Source organism: Montipora capricornis, chromosome 4 (assembly GCF_036669925.1).
Source record: "Montipora capricornis isolate CH-2021 chromosome 4, ASM3666992v2, whole genome shotgun sequence".
Lineage (NCBI taxonomy): Eukaryota > Metazoa > Cnidaria > Anthozoa > Scleractinia > Acroporidae > Montipora > Montipora capricornis.
Genome location: NC_090886.1, coordinates 56,650,390 through 56,661,960, shown reverse-complemented (window position 1 = coordinate 56,661,960; position 11,571 = coordinate 56,650,390). Strand labels below are relative to the sequence as shown.

Genomic DNA, 11,571 nt, shown 5'->3' with positions numbered 1-11,571 from the left:
GTGTGCCCTGATCTTTTTTGCCACAAGTGTCTTCTTGTAGCTGGTTGCAACTTCTAACGTCAGGTAATGTTGAATCATGGCAAAGTCTTTCCAAATACACACGGTATATACCCTGTTAACAAACAAGAGAAACTAATATCAGGTTAACCCTAAACCTTCTTACACAAACAGAGAACCTTAAATGACACCAGGTGAAAATGAAATGAAACAGATAAGGTTTCAAGGGGCAAACCGTACCTTCTGAAAAAACCCACTGAGTAAATTCAATACACGAAAGGTAGAAGTTATTGATCACTCATATTTCCCTATATACAGCTGGAGTCTTTTGCCAACTTTGCAACAAGATTATGGAACTCTCTTCATCATGACTGGTGCTGACTTACGAAAAAAACATTCAAAAAACAATCTAGACGCTTCACGTTGCCTGTGGTGCATGTTACACCAAAACAGAAGGCACTGAGTTGGGTGGTATTGAACTGCAGCGTTCCAGTTATTTTTTTCAAGTGGGTTCATTAAGACCATTTGAGGGGTCACGCAGACGTGGTGCCACCAGACGCCCTTTGGCTCACACTTTCACATGTTTAATTATTTTGCAATGTCTTGTCTCATTTTGAGGTCTTTTACTTTTTCAAGCTTTGGTAGTAAATTCAGTTCAAAGATAAAACACGCTCTTGAGTAAAACTCACTCGTTTCTTCTTTAAAGGGGCTATGTCACGCAAAATGATATAATAAATGCCCAAAAAGTAGAATGAAACATTGTAATAACCACTGTTGAAAAAAATAAAAGAAAGACTACAAAAGGAAAGAGAAGCATGAATGGACGTAAATGGACAAGATCATCAAACGGATTCTGAACCTATCAAAGTTAAGCCAAGGGGAGGGGGGGGGGAGGGGGGTTGGGCTAACCACGGTAGTTTGATCGTGGTAGGTCTGTCCCCAGGGTAGGAATTTTGATCATACATGATGTCCCCAGGGTTGCGATTTTGATCGTATGAAGGACATTTGTCCACCTTCACTTGCCACCGGGTGGGGATTTTGTCCCACGGGTGAGGAATTTGATTTTTTTAATGGAAATGTGAAAATCCCAACCCCATGCCCCATCACCCCCCCCCCCCCCCTCCCTCGGCCTTAACATTGATAGGTGCATTACATTTGGGTAATTTTAAAAAACGTTGGCACAATGTTTCTCAAGATTATGAGAAATCGCCTGGATAAGGTCGTTCTTTTTTTCCGTAAAATCACTTCGTTTGTGATGCAACGATAATTTTATCAGTAAAGGAATTCCACATTTGCATTTTTGAGTTGTAAACTCGTGATTAACTAAAGATTTCCCCGAAACACACTAACATAACGTCACATAGCCCCTTTAAGTGAAATAGTCAGAAAAAAAATCAACTGCAAATTATGCTGACGGACGTTTTCCTGCATGTCATGCATGTCTGGAGTTGCACGAGGCAAACGTTTATGTCACACACTAAGAAAAGACTGAATACGTTGTTTCAGCTTCATAATTTCTCTTCCTTTCAATCTAATCCGATGACAGGTCAAAATTTTGTTTGGTTTTACGCAGCAAATGGTATGGCAAAATTATCACTTATATATTTTGCAGGGTTTAATTTTTGCAGATTTTGCGGATGGTACTTGACACGCAAAAATACGTTACAGCAGAAAAAACACTGGTCAGCAATATCAAAAACAGCAAAAATTTACTTCCATTAATATAACTAAAAATGGCTTTTAATCCACATACAATGGGGTAAAAAAGATCGTTTATTTTGATATTTGCATTGAGAAAAAGCACTTGGAGCTTGCTACAAACAAAACAAAACGATAAAAGGTTAAGACAATACTTTTCGAGTCTCTGAGGCATAAGAAACGAACTCAAAGCAGTCAATCAAAAGGTCACGTTAACCATTTTCTGAGGCCTCCATGATGCCACATCATTTCCACGTTCTTGATGATTGAGGGGTTTTTTATCAAAAAAAAGAAAAAACCGCAAAAATTAGTTCCCAGCAGAGATTAATCACATGCTAGGCAACCACAAAGGTGCACATGATCACATTGTGTCAAAGTTCTAAGGAGGCAGTGTGGTCGAGTGGTTAGGGCGTTGGGTTTGCATGCGGCTGCTCCGGGTTAAAATCCCCTTCTAACCTGGTTAGGATTTGTTTTTGGTTGTCCCGGATTCAACTCTACCACGCTTTGTAAATAGCCAACTGGTTGCCTCCAGCCAGTTGGGGTTCTTAATAATGTTTCTGTTAACTTTGAATTGTTTCTTTCACATTGTTAAAAGTGGGGTGCCTGTAAACTAGCTTGATAGCTAAGTGCACTTCCACTATAAACAAAGCATTTACATTTTTTTTGTTTACAATGAATGAGGCATGTTATATTGTTCGTCGCTTTTAGAGTTAAACAACGTACTTTTTAGCCAAGAAACTTTCTATATATCTTTCGTTTTTTCTCTTATAGACACCTGAACCCATGAATCAATTTTCTCTTTTAGACACCTGAAAAAGTCAGATGACCCCATGACCTCTTTGATGGTGTTGCAATGCTCTTGTACCAAGTGACCTATGAAGCCAGTCTGTTTGAAGCCACCCATGTGTTTGAATCCCGTTGAAGCCACCTAAATTGTTAAGGTGTCTACTAAAGCCACAATTGCTTAAATTGTCCAGATAAGTGCGAGGATCACTTCTCTCCTACAAATGTCTTTGTGCAGGGTTATCAAACCAAGTGATCAGTTAAGTCGAGAATGACAAACAAGCTGTCTGTTCTTTGTCTCGTTTCTGACAATTTAATTTCATTTTATTTTAAAAGTCTGTGAGTACAAAAATTGAGAAAAGGTACACTACCCTCTTTAATTCAAGACAATTAGGATTATTATTACAAAAGAAAAATACAGCTTTAAGCACTACCACAGAAGTGGTCAACGGACCGAGATTTACTTACAAACTTTGGCCAATTTTTGCTACAGCTCTTGAGAAACACAGCCACCACTTCCCCTGCAGCATCTCCACAAGCTAAAAAATTGCTCCAATCAGACAAGGAAAGAGTCTGTTGAAAGCAAGAGATACTGATGCAATTAAACTGAGCTATATTACAAGGCACTATGAGCCTACTGGAGAATGCCTTGCTAGATGAAACAACAAAAAGAAAAAGTCACACTCACACCAACTTGGAATTGTCCTTGTGTCTACAATATCTACTTGAGAGGTCATGCTTTTAGCTTTGTAATTACTCATGGAACATACCATAAAAGGGTACTGAGGCCCAGATGTTAGGATGCTTGATCTGCATGTGTATGCTCCATGTTCAAATCCCAAGCAATGGCAAAACCAAGAGCAATGGCATCACTACTTAAAAACTTGGTTTAAAGAAAGAGAAAAGCTTGCTAAAGTCGACGTTTAATTCTCTGTCTTTAATTGAACAGCTTTCCTGCCAATCCAGTTTTTGGTTCTTCCCAACATCGTACGATGTGAACAAGATGGATAACTACCAAACAGTTATGATGGCACTAATCTTTATTTTCAAGTGACGTTTTCGCTGGCATTCTCATCGTAGGTGGTAAAGCTGCCTCCTTTCAGTTCAGTAGTTTTCTCAATCCTACTGTCTTCGTTTGAAAAATTACTTTCCATACTTCTTGCGTTTAACATAACAGTGCTTAAAGAAAATTGGTTTCGTTTTATGCACTTTACACTTTTGGCTTTCTCTGATTGAGCAACAGATTTACTTACCCAGATGGTACTGTTCTGATGACTCAACGTGGCGTGGTTGTCCATAAAAGAAATTTTTCTTACAATATTTGGACACCTTCCAAACTGGAAACAGTCCTCTTCACTACTAACGATGCTGCCAAAACTTTGAGGCCATTCTATTTCAGTAGGAATTCCTGTGAACAAATAAAAAATTGAGGCTACTTTTTAGAGTGAATTCCACGACAAGGAAAACAACTCCTTTCAGATGAAATGAAAGAGGAAATGTGTCTTGAAATTACAGTAAAGCTACAGTCATACCTCTTTTGAAAGTAGTAATGGGAAGGTAAGGAGTCTTCAGATTCCAAAGCTTGTAATGTCGATCGTAACCACCTGGAATAAAGACAAAACAAATCTCCACCATAGAATGATAATAGTCGTGCAAGAGCTGAAAACAGACTTGAACTAAGCGTCCTGACAAAGACTTTTCTGGGAAAAATTGTGTATGTCAAAACCTTTAGACTTGCTCGTTTCCATAGGGTAATGGTAGAATACCTTTGTGCACCATGCTTAAAACGAAAAATGTTTGCTTACCTGTCACAAAAATATCGGGATTTTGCGGGCACCAGGCTACCTCTCTGATAACTGATGAGTTTGCAGAAATATGGAGAAAGGGAAAAAGACCTGTATCGGTTAGAGATGACAAAAAATTAATTATTTCTAAGTCATCTAATTTTCAGGTCAGTTTTCAGTAATTTGTACAGTACGACGTAACGATTTTATGGAAATAGGTTCCTATGAAGCAGCCATAAAGAAATAAAGTCATGGTATCACAGTACTATACAGACTTTTACACAAATGAACTAGCATTTTCTTTTAAGAATTGAGCACCTTTCATTCATTATATTCATTTGAAAAAGTTGCATGGTCGTATAATTTATTTCTTGCTAAATGATTCTTCATGATACCAATCTGTTCGAAATGAGACAATGAGATATCAATCCTGAAACTCACGAAAAGTCCGCTTTTCAAATGCAATTGGCTCCTTCAACAACACTGACTCTGTTGACAAATTCCAAATGGCAACACTTCCTAAAACGAACCAAAGAAACAATGTGAATTTTATGTTAAAAGGGTTAAAAGGAGGCAGGCAGGGTGCATATGAAGAAAAAAATGTTGACCAAACTTCCAACGTCTTAAAATTAATAAAATAAAAGATTTTTTGTACATCAAAGACTTGTATTCATTGGGTTAAGCATGCCACCATAACGAGGTTTGGAGTGCTAACACTACATAGAGCAAACAACTTCACAGAGATGACACTCACCATCTGAAAACCCTGCTGCAATTTTGTCATGCATGGAGTGTGGATTCCATCTGACACACCAAGCTTGGCCACACTGTCCATCATATGTTGCACCCATTGAGCAAGGCACCAATACAACATGAGGTGTGGCATGCATTATCACTGTAATATACACGCAAATAACAACCATGCGTTACCACTTATAGTGAACATTAAGAGGGCAAAAAGGTTCAACAGCAGCAGGGAAAGTCAACCTATGTGATAGGATTACCCAGTGTAAATTCTCTTTTTCGTTCTTTTCCTGGTGATGATAACCATCTTCCTATTACCCTGATACCTACCAACACCCGTGAACTGGAAAGCATTCTGTAGTATGTTCGCCTCGAGTAAGGCCCCAGGTTATCACATTATTTCAATGCACGTAATTAAACACTCATTTCACTTGATTTCTGCACCTTTGGCAAATATCATGAATCTCTCTCTTTACAAAAAGGCATTTTTCCTGATAATCTGAAAATTGCTAAAGTGATTCCTGTCTATAAAGCAGACGATCCTAGTCTTCTTGTAAACTATAGACCTATTTCTTTCCTGCCCAACTTTTCACTTTTTTTTGAAAAAGTAATGCATAATCACCTGATAGAATTTTTCGACCAATATAATATATTGTTATATCTATAGTTTTTCCCACTACAGCACGCCCATTCATTGGCTAGTTCATGGTCACATGACATCTAACAATGAAACTGTTTACCGCCAAATGCCATGAGCGGGCAACATTGCGCAAACTATGACGTCAAATGGGAAACACTTACGTGCGAAATGTTGCTGCTCTTGCTGCTGTTGCATGTGATCAGAGCGTGCAGTTGAAGGTGGCCTGATGTTGTCGCTGGAATCTCAGTGCATTTTTCAAAATTTAGAGAATTGGTATTTTGACTTGTATCGCTTTCAATTTCAGTTACATTTGAGTACATTTCAGTTTCATTCAGTTCGCGGAACGACCTGTTTCGAAGCTGATGCTCAACATCTTTTAGTGTGGGTCTACCGCAAAAAGCGTGTGCCTTTCTTGTATGTGTTTTGAGCGCCCCAAGAAGAAATTAAGCCAACACAACTTAGATCTTCAGTAATCCAAACAATACATCACAGCGCTCTCCATGATTTTGGACTACGTGGTTTGCTTTTAATAACAATGTAAACAGCGCCACGTGCCTTCAAATTGTGCATTGCCCAATCAAAGCACCAACATGTGCTTTCTTTTGTGCATCACCCAATCAAACACTACTACGTGCTTTCTATTGTGCATTTTGCTGCACAGGAAAAAAAATTGAAATCGAACATATTTCATAACTTGGTGCCCCAACGGGCCCGAGTAAAAATTTTAGCAACAAAACCTAAATAACACAGCAAAATTACACTCAGTATTGGATATGTTTAACATGCATAATGTTATAAAGAGGACACTAGAGTAACTCAGGCATCACAATCTCTCATTGACCTCATTTTTACGACAAGAAAAGATCTCATCAGCATGACAGGGACTTTTCCATTGGAATCAAGTTAAACAACAAAAAGTTTCCTCCAAAATACATCAGAACAAGGGACTACAAGAGACTTGATCAGGATAAATTTCGTTCAGACATCGAATCTGCACCCTTCCACATTGGATCTATATTTGATGGCGCAGATGACAGTCTCTGGATTTGGCAGAAGTTACTTATCAATATATGTGGCCACACACCCCGTGGAAAGAGGTCACAGTTACAAATAAATCAGTGCCTTGGATAACTAATACCGTTTGCTACAAGATGAATGAAAGGTTTAAATTATTTAAAAATGATATTACAACCAAACATCCCACAGCATGGCAGGACTTTAAAAAGGCAAGAAACGAGGTTACCATAGCCTTAAGGGACGCTAAAGCATCCTCCTTTTCTACAATGTTCAATGAAGTCAAAACTACGTGTGCATATTGGAATCTACTCAACAGAGCATTCAAGCCCACGATACATAAGAGTATCGGACCCCTGAAAAGAGAAGATGGTGCCTTAATACTTGATCATAAGGAAAAAACTTGAGTTTGAATACATACTTAGAAAAAATTGGATATGAACTGGTCAACAGTCTTCCATGTTTGACAGATGGTTACGATATATTAGATTTAGATTCACAAATAAATCAGAGTTCACCACCACAGTTGGTGGAGATAAATATAGAACAAAAGTCGGGTGGAGAGAAAGTGAATCTAGAGATTGCTAGAAAATTGACGGGTCCAGACAATATTGCACCCCTGCCCCGCCGCCCCCCCCAGTCTCCGAAATTTTCGGGCAAAACGCTCAAAATTCGGGCAATAAAAGATAACAAAAGATAGAGTTCAAAAAAATACAAATAAGGCAAAATTATAAAAAAGAGCACTTGTGAAAGTATAAAAATATTACTTGTGTAACTTAAAAGATATTAAAGTCCTTGTTTTGCAATAAGTCCTTGCAGTTGATCTTAAAACATTTGAATTGCTCGGCTGCTGATCTGTCGATCGCAAACCACCTGTTTGAAATGATCCCAGAATTCTCAAAGGTGGCGTCTATTCTGGCCGTAAATCCAGCAACATCATGTTCAGCGGATTTCGAAGACTTAAGACATATCTTCGCAGCACGATGGGGCAGAGTAGATTGAATAGCCTCGCCATCATTTGCATTAAATGCCCCTATGGCAATAGAGTCATAGCAAATGGTATTAACAAAATAATTGACACTTTTGGACAACGCCATGGAAGAAATAGCTACTTTTTTTTATTAAGCTTTTTTGCTAGTTTAAATACTAGATGGAGTAGACTAATACAGAGTATGTGAGGTTCTATGTTTTTATTAGTTACTAGATCGAGTAGACCTACATAGATTATGTGAGGTTCTAAAAACTCTATGTTTCGAATACGTAGAGTTTTATGAGTCTTAAGAATTGTAAACGAATGTTTCTTTCGTACATTTGGAGGGAGTAAAAAACAGATTTCAACAATCAAGCATTCGGGCACTGTGTAATTTTTTCGGGCAAAAAAAGACACCGCCCCCCCAAGTCGGATCGTGCCCGTACGCCTATGGTAATATTGTGGAATCTAACAAGCAAAAACCACAATTCCAATTTAGACCCTAAGCGTTTATCAAGGCTATTAACACGTAAAAAATATTTTGAAAAAGTGCAAGAATTCGACAATAGAAAATTAATTAATTATCTATTGTCGAATTCTTACATTTTTTTCAAGTTGTTAGTTGGCAAATTATGCAATTGGGAATCCTTATGTGATATAAGGCCAGATTGCCACCATCATTTTGATGCTAGCAGGAATTGCAAAAGCGATGTTTGACTAGTTAGCCGAAAGGTCTCTGATGAGTCCCTTGGCAGGGATGAAACATACGTAAAACATATTTTAAGGGTTTTAATTTTAATGCAGTCATGGCCAGGTCTACGAGGAGCGATAATGCACATTTTTAAGGATCTTTTGACCTTATGATATGACATAATTTAACAGGAGTTTCAATAGTACATTACAGTACTTTTATAGGAAAACTTCACCGTTATTTTTAATTTTAATTTTTATTTGTATACATTAGCATGAATATTTTGTTGATTATTTTAAGCACAACCCCACAAGCTACCAGCTTTAAAAACTATCCCGTTGAAATAAAGGTTATTATTATTATTATTATTATTATTATTATTATTATTGTGGATTCAGCACTGGCTTTTCCAAAAGTTGGATCCGGGTCATCTTCTTGGGGGCCAGGCAACAACAAGAGTTGCCTATTGAAACCCAAATTTTATCATGGCTTTCATCGCTCCAATACCTTTCTCAGAATTCTTGCTGTGCGAAGGAGAGCGGTTTTTTACTGGGTTGCCAGTATGGCAATCCCAGTCAGGAAGTGGGTGGGATTTGTTCGTTTTATTTATTTATTTATTTATTTATTTTTTTTTTCCTGTGTCGGTAAAAGTCTTGCCTGTCACTCCCCTGGTAAGTGGTGTCTTTGTGCATAGAGCCTTCTACGCGTATTTTCTTAGGATCGAGAGGGTAGTGGAAATGCGTAGATTTCTCTGGTGGACACAGCAGAATCATTAACTTAACCTGCAATGGCGTTGAAAGTCATGTAACGCGAATGGCGTTTTGGTGGATCCTTAAACAAAATATACCCTTATGGAGCTCAATAATGGAACGGCAGTTGGATAAACTAGGCAGGCGGTGAAATACAAACACCTGGAATCTTAAAAGCGTCGACAACAATCTATCACCCGTCGAGCTGAATACAAAGTGAGCTGTATTTCTAATATTTTACCACGTGTACTGTTCTGTAGAACACTGAAACCAAATGGAAAATTCTCTGGTAACTTATAGGTTCAACAAAGACAGAGAACGAATGGAACACCTTAAGTGGATCTGTGATCAACTCTGCACAGTCTTCAGTAAAGAAATAATTGGAAATGTGACAGCCAAGAATTATTTGAAAGAAAGCTTGCCGTCTATTTTGTGCTTTATTATTCAAGGAAAAGGTTCTTCATGGAAACGGTTTGATCCTGAAATTTTGTTTGTTGTAATATTGCGCATATTTGACACGATTGAGTTTTTTGTCTTCACGCATGTAATGAAATAGGAAGGGGTTTTTGCCTCAAATAGCAAATATGTTGTTTGTTTCAAAAAATTGTTCGCTGGAAAAGGTCGCCTTTATGAATTCATCATGTTTTATAACATGACGGCTTAACTAGATAGTTTTCATGGCAATAGTAAAGCATTTTCGTGTCAAAATGAGGTTAGGGTCTTTCTATTGTGCTAACTTAATTAAATATAAATATACATTCTGCCTCGAGTGTAGTGTTATGTACAACACTGAAACCAAATGGAAAATTATCTAGTAACTTATGGGTTAAACAAAGTCAGGTAAAAAAAAAATTGGAAATGTGACAGTGAAGAATTATTTCAAACAAAGCTTGTCGACTATTTTGTGCATCATTCTTCAAGGAGAAGGTTCTTCAGGAAAGGGTTTCAACCTGAAATTTATTTTGTTGCGTACATGGTAACTTGACACGCGAGTGCACGCAATGAAATAGGAAGAGGTTTTTGCCTCTAATAGCAAGTATGTTGTTTCTTTCAATAAAATGTTTCGCTGGAAAAGGATATTTTCTGCCTTTCAGAATTATAATATCATGTTGTGTATTGAATTTTCGAGCTTAAGGTTGCAATGTGATATGGGAGGATACTTTTAGTATTGCTCTGTGAGCAGGGAGGGTTCACGAAAATCAACAGGTCTGTTGGATGCGTGCTTGAGTTTCAACAAAATGAGCCCCAAAATCAGCAAAAAATTGTGATGCTAATAAATAATAAAAGTAGCTGCTATTTCCAAAATGATGGAATTACCTGGTGATAAATAACCTCGTCTTGGAGAGTAAATTTTTGACTTTGCAGAAACAATGGTCAACCTCAACAGTTGGGCGATTGTGATCTTTGTTTTGAATTCGCATATTGATTGTCAAACTTTATAACACTTGACAGAAAAAGAAACTTACGAAAACCTGGTATCTTGCCATCATTTGACACAGATGCTTCACTGTTTGGCGAGTAAACATGCCACGGTAACTTAATCACGGCGCCCACTGAACTTCAGCAATGTCACTTTCGATTTTGAGATTAATTTGTGCAGCCAAAAGTACCATAACAAAATTGAACGTAGCAAAAATCTCCCAAAATGTTTGTCCCTGATCGTAACTTTTTATATTCAATATTCACGGTTCAAAATTTATGTTGTTTTCGTGTCGTAAATATGTTAATCTCGAGCGACCATCCTAGAAACTTCCTTCTGCTCTTTCTAAAAACTGTGTATCAACATTTATTTACTTTGCATCAATATTTGTTTTTGCATAAAGCAAGCTAACAAAATCTGTACCTTGCCGAGTTGACATTATGGAATAAATCGCTGTGTTACTTCACTACCACAAGTAAGCAATGCGTGACTGTTTTTTCTAAAGAGGACAGGAATTTCTTCTTTCTGACAAATGATTAATTAATAGGCCGGTAGCCAGGTTTTTAACCTCAGAAAAGGATCTGTTTCGTCATACGAATGTGTGAGGACCTGTGATCCAAAGGGCCTCTGCTGGTATGACTTCTGGGTGACCCCTTAAATGGTCTTAATGACCCGCCAACTTGAAAAAAATTGCATGGAACGCTGCACGTACCACAGGCAACCCAGTGTACCCTCACGGAGGGTCTAGTTTAATTAGTTCTATAGAAGTGTTTAAGTTCCTTTCAAGCCTTTTTGGAACTGTTCCCAATGCCCCAATTACTACTGGAAGCACCTGGGTTCAGACACTCCACATTTTCTGAATCTCTCTTGCTAGGTCCTGATATTTGTCTAGCTTTTCCTCTTCCTTGGGCTTTACAGCTGTGTCTTCTGGGACTGCTATGTCTATTACTTAGCATGTCTGTTCTTGCTTGTTAATAACGACCAAGTTGGGTCTCCTAGCACTAATTTTGTAGTCAGTCTGGATGTTATAATCCCATAGCAGTTTGTACTCATGGTCTCACGGACAGTTTCTGGCACATGT

At 37.9% G+C, this 11,571-nt stretch overlaps 1 protein-coding gene across 5 annotated transcripts in view; it reads right to left on the bottom strand.

The window, feature by feature from the left end:
- Positions 1 to 11,571, bottom strand: part of LOC138047617 (uncharacterized) — a 105,887-nt gene that overhangs the window by 30,628 nt on the left and 63,688 nt on the right. For all 5 annotated transcript variants that reach the window (XR_011131880.1, XR_011131883.1, XR_011131882.1 and 2 more), the window contains 7 exons: positions 5,017 to 5,157; positions 4,704 to 4,781; positions 4,284 to 4,373; positions 4,011 to 4,082; positions 3,732 to 3,886; positions 2,947 to 3,051; positions 1 to 112 (listed from right to left, as the gene is read on the bottom strand). The exon at positions 1 to 112 is cut by the window's left edge and continues 101 nt beyond it. Coding sequence is in view for 1 of the 5 variants with exons in the window: in XM_068894544.1 (XP_068750645.1) it covers positions 1 to 112; positions 2,947 to 3,051; positions 3,732 to 3,886; positions 4,011 to 4,082; positions 4,284 to 4,373; positions 4,704 to 4,781; positions 5,017 to 5,157 (753 nt within the window). In the remaining 4 variants the exon portion in view is untranslated. The remainder of the gene's footprint in view (positions 113 to 2,946; positions 3,052 to 3,731; positions 3,887 to 4,010; positions 4,083 to 4,283; positions 4,374 to 4,703; positions 4,782 to 5,016; positions 5,158 to 11,571) is intronic.